Raw genomic sequence first — 12,178 nt, forward strand, 5'->3', positions numbered from 1 at the left:
GAATTCAAAGGACTCTGGTGACTGAGGACCTGGGTGACCCTCCTCCCTCTGGAGTACTGAGTCTTACAAGGCCTAGAGGAACCTTGAGGAAAAAAGTCCTAAGTTTGCAGTTTGGCCACTTAGCTCTGGCTGGAGACTCTACAATTTCTTGAGATTAGCCTGCTCACAAGTTTGCTTTTTGTTTGCTTGAGGGGGTTGCCCCAAAGTTGCCTCTGAGGTGCATTTCTCACAGGCTGCTCACTGTGTGCTGAAGAAGAAAACAGGCATAAACTTGAGTCCTTCTTAGTCAGATGCAGAAACAGAATGTCCAGGGTTTGTCAGACCATCTTGGGAATGTGGCTATTTCAAGAACAGTGTGATCAGTGACCTCTCCTGACGTCCTTCACCAGTTGGTGGTACCACAGCATAGGTCTGGGAATGGGCAAGGGACGCTTACACTTCTTACACTGGACATGCTCAGATGTGTCTATCTTCTGGGTAGCAGAATAGGCTAAGAGCACTTTACTTCTGCACCTTTAGGTGGGCAGGGTGAATTGATTGTACTTATGGCAGTAATTCACATTGTAGTCCTTTTCAATGCAATAAAATCAATAGTAACATATCTTTGCTCATTATTTGGAACCCACATAAATATTTTAATGGATTAGACACTGCAACACAAATTTTGGGAATTTTTCCATGCTGAACATCAGGAATAAGATCTAGACTGTGTGAATGGCAGAAAAGTGGTGGAATCAGAGACTAGGCTTGCCCTCCTAGTGAGAAGCATGACATCAAAACATGTTCTGGCCGAGGGTGCACATACTGCTAAACTTGTGGGCTTTAGAGATAACTAACCAAACGTAGACAGAGAGAGAGAGGAAGGGTATTTTCTCCAATCATAACTCTACTGTGGGGGTCCTTGATGTTACAGCAAAGGAATACAGGTAAAAGCATACATAACAATACGTGTCACATGACTTGAAATATGCTAGAAGGGGAGCTTCACATTTAAAGTCTAATCTGAATTCAGGAAAACAACCAAAACAACAAAATAAAAAACTTACTGAAAACTCTGCCAGAGAATACACAACCAAGAACAATGAACTGTTTATTAAAACAAATAATAAGTGCTTTCATCTAAAAGCATACAGACTTCTTCAGTTAAAAAGAGAAGAATTCAAATTTTAAAATTTGCGCTTAAATAGCTTTTTTGTCACATGACACCATTCTAAACAAAGCAAGTGCATATTTAAAGCAACAGTTGCCAAGACAAATACATGTACTTAAAACAGTGTGTTTAAGATATAAAACTGAGAATAACTGTTATTCATGACTAACTTAAACCAGGACATAAACAAAAATGATGCACAATTGCTAATGCATACACCCTAAAAATTTAAAAAAGATAATAAATATAAGCATATTATTTTTCATTGTACTGGGCGGTGTATTCTCTGGCAGAATTTCCAGTAAGTTTTCTAATCTGAATTCAAAAACACAGTCTTATTGTTGTAAGCACAGGGTAAGCATTTTCATGCATATGCTGTATGCTGGGTGCCTGAGCTACATCAGTGACACAGTATGTCAAAAAATGAAGATGTCAGAGTTATGTTCATGCCACTGTGTTCCACCTAGTGAAGGTGTGGTTGCATTATGCTAGTGTTACTCTATGCCAGCAAGTGAATGGGTGAGAAGGTTATGCCAGGGGCACTGTATGCCACCAAGTGATGGTAAAATAGGGTTATGCCAGTGCCACAGAATGTCACCAAATGAAGGTGTCATAGGTTTATGTTAATGCCACTGTATACCACCAAGCATGGATTATGCAAGTGTCACTCTATGCCACCAACTGAATGTGAAGTAGGGTTATGCCAGTGGCACTGTATGCCATTAAATGATGGTGTTTTTAATTTCTCCAAGTCTTTTGGGTTTCTAATACCATTATGGTAGTGGACCCCATTCCTAAGTCAAAATACAATTAAAGTTCATGAAATTAGTATTGTTTCACTCTTAGATGTTAGCCTGCTCTTCGCAGCACCCGCAATGTGCTCAGTAACGACTCCTTCTGCAATTCATACAATGTTACATGAATTGGTAACATATCTAAATACGATTGTAAATTATTTTTTTATAAGACCAGTTGCTCCCATGTCTGGGCATCTTTCTTCCACATGGCTCTCGTTTCTGCCTGCAGATCAAGGTATTTTATGACTTTGTGTTTCTCTGTACGCAAGACAGTGTAGTCACTAGGTGTGGCGATTTCAGTGATCGATCAATGCTACATTTGTCTTCTTTTCTTGGACCACTAAATCCGGTTTTCTAGCATCAATCTTTTGAACAGTTGGTATTGGGTGATCCCACGTGATATAAACTTCATCATTTTCTATGATTCTTTGTGGCTCAATTTTCCAGTGTTTTTCAGCCGCTTCAATACTATAATGTTTGCATAATCTCCAGTGTAACAGTCTCGCCACATTATTATGCCTTTCAGTATACAGTCCCTCTGCCATTAGTGCGTCGCAACCAGCAACAAGGTGTGTGACTGTTTCCAGTTCGGTTTTACAAAACCTACATATGTCTGTTTCTCCCACATGTTCAAAGGACTTTGTAAACCAGCGTGTACATAGCCCACTATTTTGGGCTGCCAATATTAACCTTTCATTTTGTGATGTGAATTCACCTCTCCTTAACCATTCCTGCATTCACTCTTGATCAACATGAGGCTCTTCCAGAAGATTTCTATACTTGCAACTATATTTATATTTTTTCCACATTTCTTGCCTTCTCATCTGGTCTTTCACCTTATATTCTTTCTTTTGTTTTCCAGCACATTCAGTTGCTGCCTGTTTTTTATCTACTTCTGGTTTAATTTCCATTCCTGCTTGACGTTGATATGCATCTGCTAAATTAAGCAGAGATGTCATCTTAGATTTATTCTCCTCATGTTTCAAAACTTTCAATGCATTTGGATCCTGTGAGTTCAGCACGTGGAGTCCCACGATTGCAGATTTATGCATGTAATCAGTTTCAAGGAGGCCCATCCCTCCTTCAGAATGGGGAATATATAATCTTGGTATACACTGATTTTTATAAATCATTTGGTGAGCATGAAGCATCCTTCTTGTTTTAATATCCAATCTATCCAACACTTTTTGGGGCCAGTCAGTCACTCCAAAACTACAAGTTAGGATAGGAAGAGCAAACTGATTTATGGCTTGGATCTTGTTCCTAGATGTCAATGTTGTTTTCAGGATTAATTTAAGTCTTCTAAAGTATTCCTTACTGAGTTTTATTCACATTTGTTTATGTTTTATTGCTGATCCTTCATCAATTCCCAAGTATTTATACGCTCTCTTTTGCTTAAGTTCTTTTATATCACATTCCTGTCCCAAACTGATGTTTTCCTGGTGCTGCAGTTTTCCTTTTTTAAAGGTTGCTTTTGCACATTTATCAAGACCAAATGACATTCCAATATCATCTGAAAAAGTTTTCACAACCTGCAGCTGTGCTTTCAGTTCCTCATCTGATGGGCTATACAGTTTTAAATCACTGGCAAAGAGAAGATGAGAAGTCATTAGACTTTGTTGTTTTCTAGAAGCCAAATTGTAGCCATGGTCTAAGCTGTTAAGTAAACAGTTTAATGGAATAATGGCAAGGCAGAATAGCAACGGTGACAGAGAGTCACCCTGGAATACCCCCTTTGGATTTTTATCCCTAGGATAATAATCTGTCCTTTATCATGGCTTAATTGCAAAGTGGTCTGCCACTATTTCATAATTACTATAATGTAGTCAATCAGTGAAAGATGTATCTTATACATTTTTAAGCACTGTTCAATCCATGAATATGGGATACTATCAAATGCTTTTTTGCAGTCAATCCATGCTATACTTAGATTCTTCCCCTTCTTATAGTTCTCCACTATAACTTTGTTTAACAACAGATGATCCTTTGTTCCATATGACTTTCTTTTATTGCCCTTTTGTTTAATTGCCATAATTGAGTTTTCTTTCAAATGACTTTTATAGTCAGTGTCAATTCCCGTGTATAGTTTATACATCGTCGGAAGAAAAGTTATTGGTCTATAATTTTTAGGGTAGCTTGTAGGTTCACTCTTAAGTAAGACCATTGTTTTTCATGTTGTTAACAAGTGTGATGTCTGTTTGGGGTGTGGCTATAAATAGTTCTTACTCATAGCTAGATCCTTGTGCAAAGAAGTTAATACTGTAAGCCAAAATTTAGGTACTGCATCTGGGCCTGGGGTTTTCCAGTTAGAGGTTTTTATGAATTTTGTTTCAATCTCTCTGGCTGTTACTTCATCCCATTTCATATCCTGTACCTTTAAACTTCATATTCTTTCTTTTACTTCTTCTGTCCATTTAGCATCTTTGTTATGTTCCACAGGATCTTCATAGATACTTCTCCAAAATGTATCTACTTCCTCTTTTTTAGTGGTCTTTCAGTTCCTTTTACCTTATTTCCCAATTCTCTATAAAACTTTTTTGGGTCATCAATAAATTGCTTATTTTGTGCTTTTCCCTTATATTTATCTTCATGTCATCTAAGTCTTTCTGGCTATTTTGAAATTTTTAGTGCATAATAGATCCTGGTCTGTTCTAATACCGCACATTAATTTTATCACCTCTACCTTTCTTAGTATATTTTGTTGATCTATTCCCTCTTCTATAATCTTCTAACAATGACACTTCTTGTCTTAGCTGCTTTATAGTTTTCTCTATTCAATATTTCCATGATAGTATTTGCTTTTGCTCCTTCTTTTCCCTCGCTACTCCATATTCCTATGGTAGAACTTTATCAGTTATTAATTTAGTAGCACAGTAATATATTCTGTTTACTTCTGTTATATTGCATGGATCTCTGTAGATAGTCCTAATTACTGTGTTCATTTGTTTTATCAAGCTTCTGACTTTTGGGGTTTTATTGACCTTCTGCAGTCTATTTCTCTCACTGATCTTGATATATCTGTCTTTGTCTATTAAGTCAAGCAACTGTTCTCTTAACTCATTTTCTTCCATATTGAGGGCACATCCCTTGTTTTCCATCTCCTGCAGGCATTCTATAGTAAGTTCTATAGCATTGTCCTGTGGCACATTCTCTTCAGTTTCATCTTGTGTCATCTGTTGTTCTGTCATATGGGAATTCACTGGCCTATCACTCCTCAACATTGGACTGCATGAGTTTCCACAGTTTCCTGTTCCTTTCCTTGCTGTCTACCTTCAAATGAATGTCTGAACTAGTTTCCTGTGGAAGGCTCCAAATTATCTTCATATGGCACCTGACCAGTTACTTCCTGTTTCACTGGTTTCCCCTTAATTTGGATATCCGTTGCTCTATCATGTTGTGGTGCTTTCTGCATTTGATTTTCTTCACTGAATCCTTTTCTTTGCAGCTGTTCCATTACCTCAATGTCTATTTCTTTGACTTCTTCTTTACTAATCTCTTTTTCTACTTTTTCTCTTAGTTTTCTTATTTTTTGTATTGTAAAGTTTTCCATATCCAGATTCCTTTGCCTGTATTTCTCTTCAAATATCTTTGGTGCTGCTCTATTTGTATTGGTTAGTTTTGCTTTCTCCTTTACATAAATATTACCCCATATTAAATCTCTTTTCCTTTCCCATGTCCATCTTTCTTCTTCACATGTCTCCTGATCTTCTTGCGTTTCCTTATTCTGGGGACTCACTCCATCATGATGTAATGTAGTCTGTTTTAGACCTTCTACATTAAATCCTTCACTTCGTAGGCACTTCATAACTTCAACTTCTATTTTTTTAACTTCTGCTTTACCAATCATCTTTTCTACATTACATCTTTGTGCTATTAATCTTTTGATTGTGAAATTTTCCATATCTGAATTCTTTGCCTGTATTTTTCTTCAAATATCTTTGAGACTGCCTTCTCTATATTAATTAACTTGGCTTTCTCTTTTGCATAAATATTGCACCATATCAAATCTCTCTTTCTTTCCCATGTTCATATTTCTTTTTTGTATTTTTCAAATATCTCTAGGTTTTGTTGTTTATAATTTCTCACTTCCTCAGAGGCTTCTTTTTCCAGAGATCAACGTTTCTTGATCTATATACTGTTTTTCAAAAATCTGTTATATTAATGAAAGCAAATTTTAATTTGAAGCTTGTGACAATTTTTTCCTGCGGAAGTATTTTTCTTTCCTCTAATTTCTCTCTTAATCGTTTCGTATACCTTGTGTCTAGAAATTCTGGGATTTTTGCATAATAGTGACAATACATAATTTCTTTCTTATCCTCAATAGTCCCCTCTATCGTCTTTATGGCTCTTCTTTGGCCAATCAATTTTTGTCATTTTTGTGGACTGCTACTTCCTTCTACAACAGGGGAGCCCGTCCTCCCTCTGAGCCTGGCCTGGCCCCATTGTAGGAATGTTTCCGTATTTTGAGGATTCTATACTGTCATTTTTTTGAGTCCTGGCACCAGTGCACCTATCAAGATTGGTCACTTTTTTATCCTAGGTCTTGTGCACCCAGCTATTTTTTTTTATTTTTGAATTACTTCTGTCCATGTTATATGCTATATAAATACAGTCTATATATCAGTGTCACCTTGATGAGATTTTGTGAAAAAACAGGGTCTACCTCACAAAGGTACTCACCAAGACTTGAGGATGAATTCAATTTCAGCACTACTACTCTCCTTTGCTTGCTGACTTTTCATCTCTCCATCAGGACCCCTGATGGTGCAGTAGGGATATGCCAGTGAGGCTGTATGCCACCAAATGATGGTACAGTAGGGATATGCCAGTGGTGATGTATGCCACTAAATGATGGTGCAGAAGGGTTATGCCAGTGGTGTTGTATGCCACTAAATGAAGGTGTAGTAGGGATGTGCCAGTGCTGCTGTATGCCACTAAATGATGGTGTAGTAGGGATATGCTAGTGGTGCTATATGCCACTAAATGATGGTGCAGTAGCAATATGCCAGTGGTGCTGTATGCCACTAAATGATGGTGCAATAGGGTTATGCCAGTGGGGCTATAGGCCACTAAATGATGGTGCAGTAGGGATATGCCAATGGTGCTGTATACCACTAAATGATGGTGCAGTAGGGATATGCCAGTGGTGCTGTATGCCACTAAATGTTGGTGCAGTAGGGTTATGCCAGTGGTGCTGTATGTCACTAAATGATGGTGAAGTAGGGTTATGCCAGTGGTGCTGTATTCTACCAAATGAAGGTGCAGTAGGGATGTGCCAGTGCTGCTGTATGTCAATAAATGATGGTGCAGTAGGGTTATGCCAGTGGGGCTGTAGGCCACTAAATGATGGTGTAGTAGGGATATGCCAGTGATGCTGTACGCCATTAAATGATGGTGCAGTAGGGATATGCCAGTGGTGCTGTATGCCACTAAATGATGGTGCAGTAGGTTTATGCCAGTGGTGCTGTATGCCACTAAATGATGGTGCAGTAAAGTTATGCCAGTGGTGCTGTATGCCACTAAATGATTAGGCAATAGCATTATGCTAGTGTCACAATCATTATGCCACCAAATGATTGTGTGATAAGGATATGCCAAGGTCACTGTATGCCACTGAATGATGGTGTGATAGGGTTATGCCAGTGTCACTATATGACACCAAATGAATGTGTTAAAGAGCTATACCAGTGCCATTGCATGCCACCAAGTGAAGGCACCATAAGGTTATGCCAGGGCTACTGTATGCCACTGAGAGAAGGAGTGATAATATTGCACCTTAAAGTTAGCTGTCAAGGGCGGTGTAGGCACTTGTTAATACAAATAACTGTACTACTTCATATTACAAGCCACAAGGGAAGGAGACAATAAACCTACAGTGCCAGAAAGTTATCTAAATTGGGACACTGTAATAAAACCATCTGTTATCCTAGCATCATGACTACCTTGCAGGGTAACTTGATGGGGTGATATTTGCTCATAAGTCTTAAAAGAAATGCTTGATAACTGGAAGGATATATAACTACTATGAAGATAATTGTCAACAAACAAACAAGCAAACCACCTCTGTAAATTAACTGTTTATTTTGTACAAAGGAAAAAGAAACAAAAATGAATATTAGAACTACTTTTAGTAATAGATTTGAGTTCTTAATTGCAAAACAGCACCTGTGCTTTTTTTTCTGTATGTTGTCACAGTTCATACATTTCAGAAAAAATATACAATTATAAAAAAGACAAAATAGAGGAAAATTCTTTGCTTCTTAGTAAGGAATGGCATATCAGGACTCCATAACTTTTTTCATCCATTTTCTGAGCCTAAACAGGAAAGTATAAAATCCATATTTGTCTTCCCGGTTACATCCTTCTCCCCAGGAAACAATTCCAACTTGGTACCAGCGACCATCTAATGGATTCTAGTAAAAAAAAAAAAAAAATCAGTCTGTTAATGGAATTCAGTAAAATACTACTAATAATGGCATTTACAGTACTTCAGTTAGTTTTTAGTGCTTGAGTTTTAATTATGACTTTCAGTGTTTGGGATTATTTCATTGTTCTATTGTTCTATTGCCCATTATAATTTATTGCATGTTGTAGCACCCAAGTCTGCTACTGCAGTTTGTCAACCAGCCTGCACTATAACTGAATCATCAGAGACATATAGTTTATGGTCCTGAAATGGAATGTAAAAGATGGATAAACATGCTTTCCAAAATTAATCCATGGCCTTATACTCTTAATCAAGAAGACGGTTGTTTAGTGCTGGTTTGGCACCTCCTAATTTAACTCATTACAACCAAGTGGCACCTCTAGGTGCATCTGCATTTAACTCTTACTGACACCTCCAGGTGTCAAATATTCCTTGTTCATATTTGCATCAGTAATTACAATGTTTTAAAAGATTTCATCTTAAAGCTTACACAATGGTGAACTTAACTGCATTAATATGTGACCTCTGTCTAGTGCAGGTAAATACATATTAACTGTCGTTTTGTGATATAAATTTATGTATATATAATTTTCACATTTTTCTAAATATCTCAACAACCAAGTAAAATAGACAGAATTCCTTAGCCTCATATGAAAGCTTTAAGCTAGATGAATAAAATGCTGTTGACAGTTATGAGGGTAACTTGAAAGGTCTCTGAGATACTGCAAACATATTACAAATGTACTAGTTACTGTTTTTGTTGTGACTTATAACATTTGGTTTAAGACCTAGACCCTAAAGAATACTACCACTATAAAAAATAGGTTGTGCTAAAGAGTTTGCATTTATACTTTCATAACCCCTACCATTCCAGACATATAAACACATGTTTGAAATGTAAGGCCATGATTTGATTCTGTCAAAAGGCTTAGGCCCTGCCGAAGGTACAATACAAACTTCCTGAGCTCCACTGGATTGAATTAATTAATATAACTAACTCTAAGTTCGATAAAACACAGGGCAAGATACAAAAAGTGTAATGATCACCTGCTTGATTAATCAGCATTTATGTTTTGAGTGTCACTACAAAATTACTCACTTGGACCAAACTAAAGCTTTTGGGTGGCCAAGAGTAGACCAAGAATGCAGGTGACTACCTTTAGCCATATTTAATAAAGAATCTGAAGATACTTACTGCATAAAGGATTCAACAATAAAGGGAAAATGAGAGTTATATTAAGAAACTATAGCTATGAGGTCTCTTGGGAGAAATAATCATTTAGTTTTCCTTGAAAAACTAAACTGGAGTCAACTAACCATGGACAACCAGCTGATGACGTTTATTATATATAAGTACAATTTACAGAACCTGTGGGTAAAAGTCAAAGTTGCCACATTTTAGCAGCTGTAGATGAACAGTTTTATGATCCAACCATTGCATTGCCGTTACATGTCTGTAAGGAACAAAACCAAAAATATCAACAGATTTTAAGGCAGGTCACATTATGGCAGTCACAGAATGATATTAATTGATGCCTGATGGTTTCAGCAAAAGGGAAACATATAGCTGCAAGAAAAACTAGACAGACGATTTGTTCACAGAGAAACAATTGCATGAGAATCTGTAGAAAATTAGTGCAAGTCCCTGAGCCACTAGGCAGATGGACTTTTAAAACAGAAGTTAATGCCTCAGTTGTCAACTGTCTCCTCAGTATCAGACCTCATGATAAGGTTAGCATACCGGTCCTCGGTATCAAACCTCCTGATAAGAAACTGTCTCCTCAGTATCAGACCTGAAGATAAGGTTAGCATACAGGTCCTCAGTATCAGACCTCATGATAAGGTTAGCATACAGGTCCTCAGTATCAGACCTCATGATAAGGTTAGCATACAGCTCCTCAGTATCAGACCACATGATAAGGTTAGCATACAGGTCCTCAGTATATCAGACCTCATGATAAGAAGCTGTCTCCTCAGTATCAGACATCATGATAATAAACTGTCTCCTCAGTATCAGACGTCATGATAAGAAACTGTTCCCTCAGTATCAGACCTCATGATAAGAAACTGTTTCCTCAGTAGCAGACCTCATGATATGGTTAGCATACAGGTCCTCAGTATCAGACCCCATGATAAGGTTAGCATACAAGTCCTCAGTATCAGACCTCATGATAAGAAACTGTCTCCTCAGTATAAGACCTCATAATAAGGTTAGCAAACAGCTCCTCAGTATCAGACCTCATAATAAGGTTAGCATACAGCTCCTCAGTATCAGACCTCAAGATAAGAAACTGTCTCCTCAGTATCAGATAAGGTTAACATACAGGTCCTTAGTATCAGACCTCATGATAAGGTTAGCATACAGCTCCTCAGTTATCAGACCTCATAATAAAATTAGCAATACAGGTCCTCAGTATCACACCTCATGATAAGGTTAGCATACAGCTCCTCAGATATCAGACCTCATAATAAGAAAATGTCTCTTGAGTATCAGACCTCATGATAAGAAACCGTCTCCTCAGTATCAGACCTCATGATAAGGTTAGCATACAGCTCCTCAGTATCAGCCCTCATGAAAAGAAACTGTCTCCTCAGTATCAGACCTCATGAGGTTAGAATACAGCTCCTCAGTATCAGACCTCATGATAAGGTTAGCATACAGTTCCTCAGTATCAGACCTCATGCTAAGGTTAGCATACAGGTCCTCAGTATCTGACCTCATGATAAGGTTAGCATACAGCTCCTCAGTATCACACCTCATGATAAGAAACTATCTCCTCAGTATCAGACCTCATGATAAGAAACTGTCTCCTCAGTATCAGACCTCATGATAAGGATAGCATACAGGTCCTCAGTATCAGACCTCATGATAAGGTGAGCATACAGGTCCTCAGTATCAGACCTCATGATAAGGTTAGCATACAGGTCCTCAGTATCAGACCTCATGATAAGAAACTGGCTCATCAGTATCAGACCTCATGACAAGGTTAGCATACAGGTCCTCAGAATCAGACCTTATGATTATAAACTGTCTCCTCAGTATCAGACCTCAGGATAAGGTTAGCAAACAGGTCCTCAATATCAGACCTCATGATAAGGTTAGCACACAGGTCCTCAGTATCAGACCTCATGATAAGGTTAGCAAACAGGTCCTCAGTATCAGACCGCATGATAAGGTTAGCATACAGGTCCTCAGTATCAGACCTCATGATAAGGTTAGAATTCAGGTCCTCAGTATCAGACTTCATGATAAGAAACTGTCTCCTCAGTATCAGATCTCATGATAAGAAACTATCTCCTCAGTATCAGACCTTAGCATAAGATTAGCATACAGCTCCTCAGTATCAGACCTCATGATAAGGGTAGCATACAGGTCCTCAGTATCAGACCTCATGATATGGTTAGCATACAGGTCCTCAGTATCAGACCTCATGATAATAAACTGCCTCCTCAGTGTCAGACCTCATGATAAGGTTAGCACACAGGTCCTCAGTATCAGACCACAAGATAAGAAACTGTCTCCTCAGTATCAGACCTCATGATAAGAAACTGTTGCCTCAGTATCAAACCTCATGATAAGAAACTGTCTCCTCAGTAGCAGACCTCATGATAAGGTTAGCACACAGGTCCTCAGTACCAGACCTCATAATAAGAAACTGTCTCCTCAGTATCAGACCTCATGATAAGAAACTGTTGCCTCAGTATCAGACCTCATGATAAGAAACTGTCTCCTCAGTATCAGACCTCATGATAAGGTTAGCACACAAGTCATCAGTATCAGAACTCATGATAAGGTTAGCATAC

General features: G+C 38.0%; 1 protein-coding gene across 1 annotated transcript in view; it reads right to left on the minus strand.

The window, feature by feature from the left end:
• Nucleotides 1–8,011: 8,011 nt before the first annotated feature.
• Nucleotides 8,012–12,178, minus strand: part of F2 (coagulation factor II, thrombin) — a 1,266,023-nt gene continuing 1,261,856 nt past the window's right edge. The window contains exon 14 of the mRNA XM_044082527.1: nucleotides 8,012–8,360. Within this exon, the coding sequence (XP_043938462.1) occupies nucleotides 8,226–8,360 (135 nt within the window). The 3' untranslated portion in view covers nucleotides 8,012–8,225. The remainder of the gene's footprint in view (nucleotides 8,361–12,178) is intronic.

Source organism: Protopterus annectens, chromosome 9.part0, assembly GCF_019279795.1.
Source record: "Protopterus annectens isolate FY-2018-M chromosome 9.part0, PAN1.0, whole genome shotgun sequence".
NCBI lineage: Eukaryota > Metazoa > Chordata > Ceratodontiformes > Protopteridae > Protopterus > Protopterus annectens.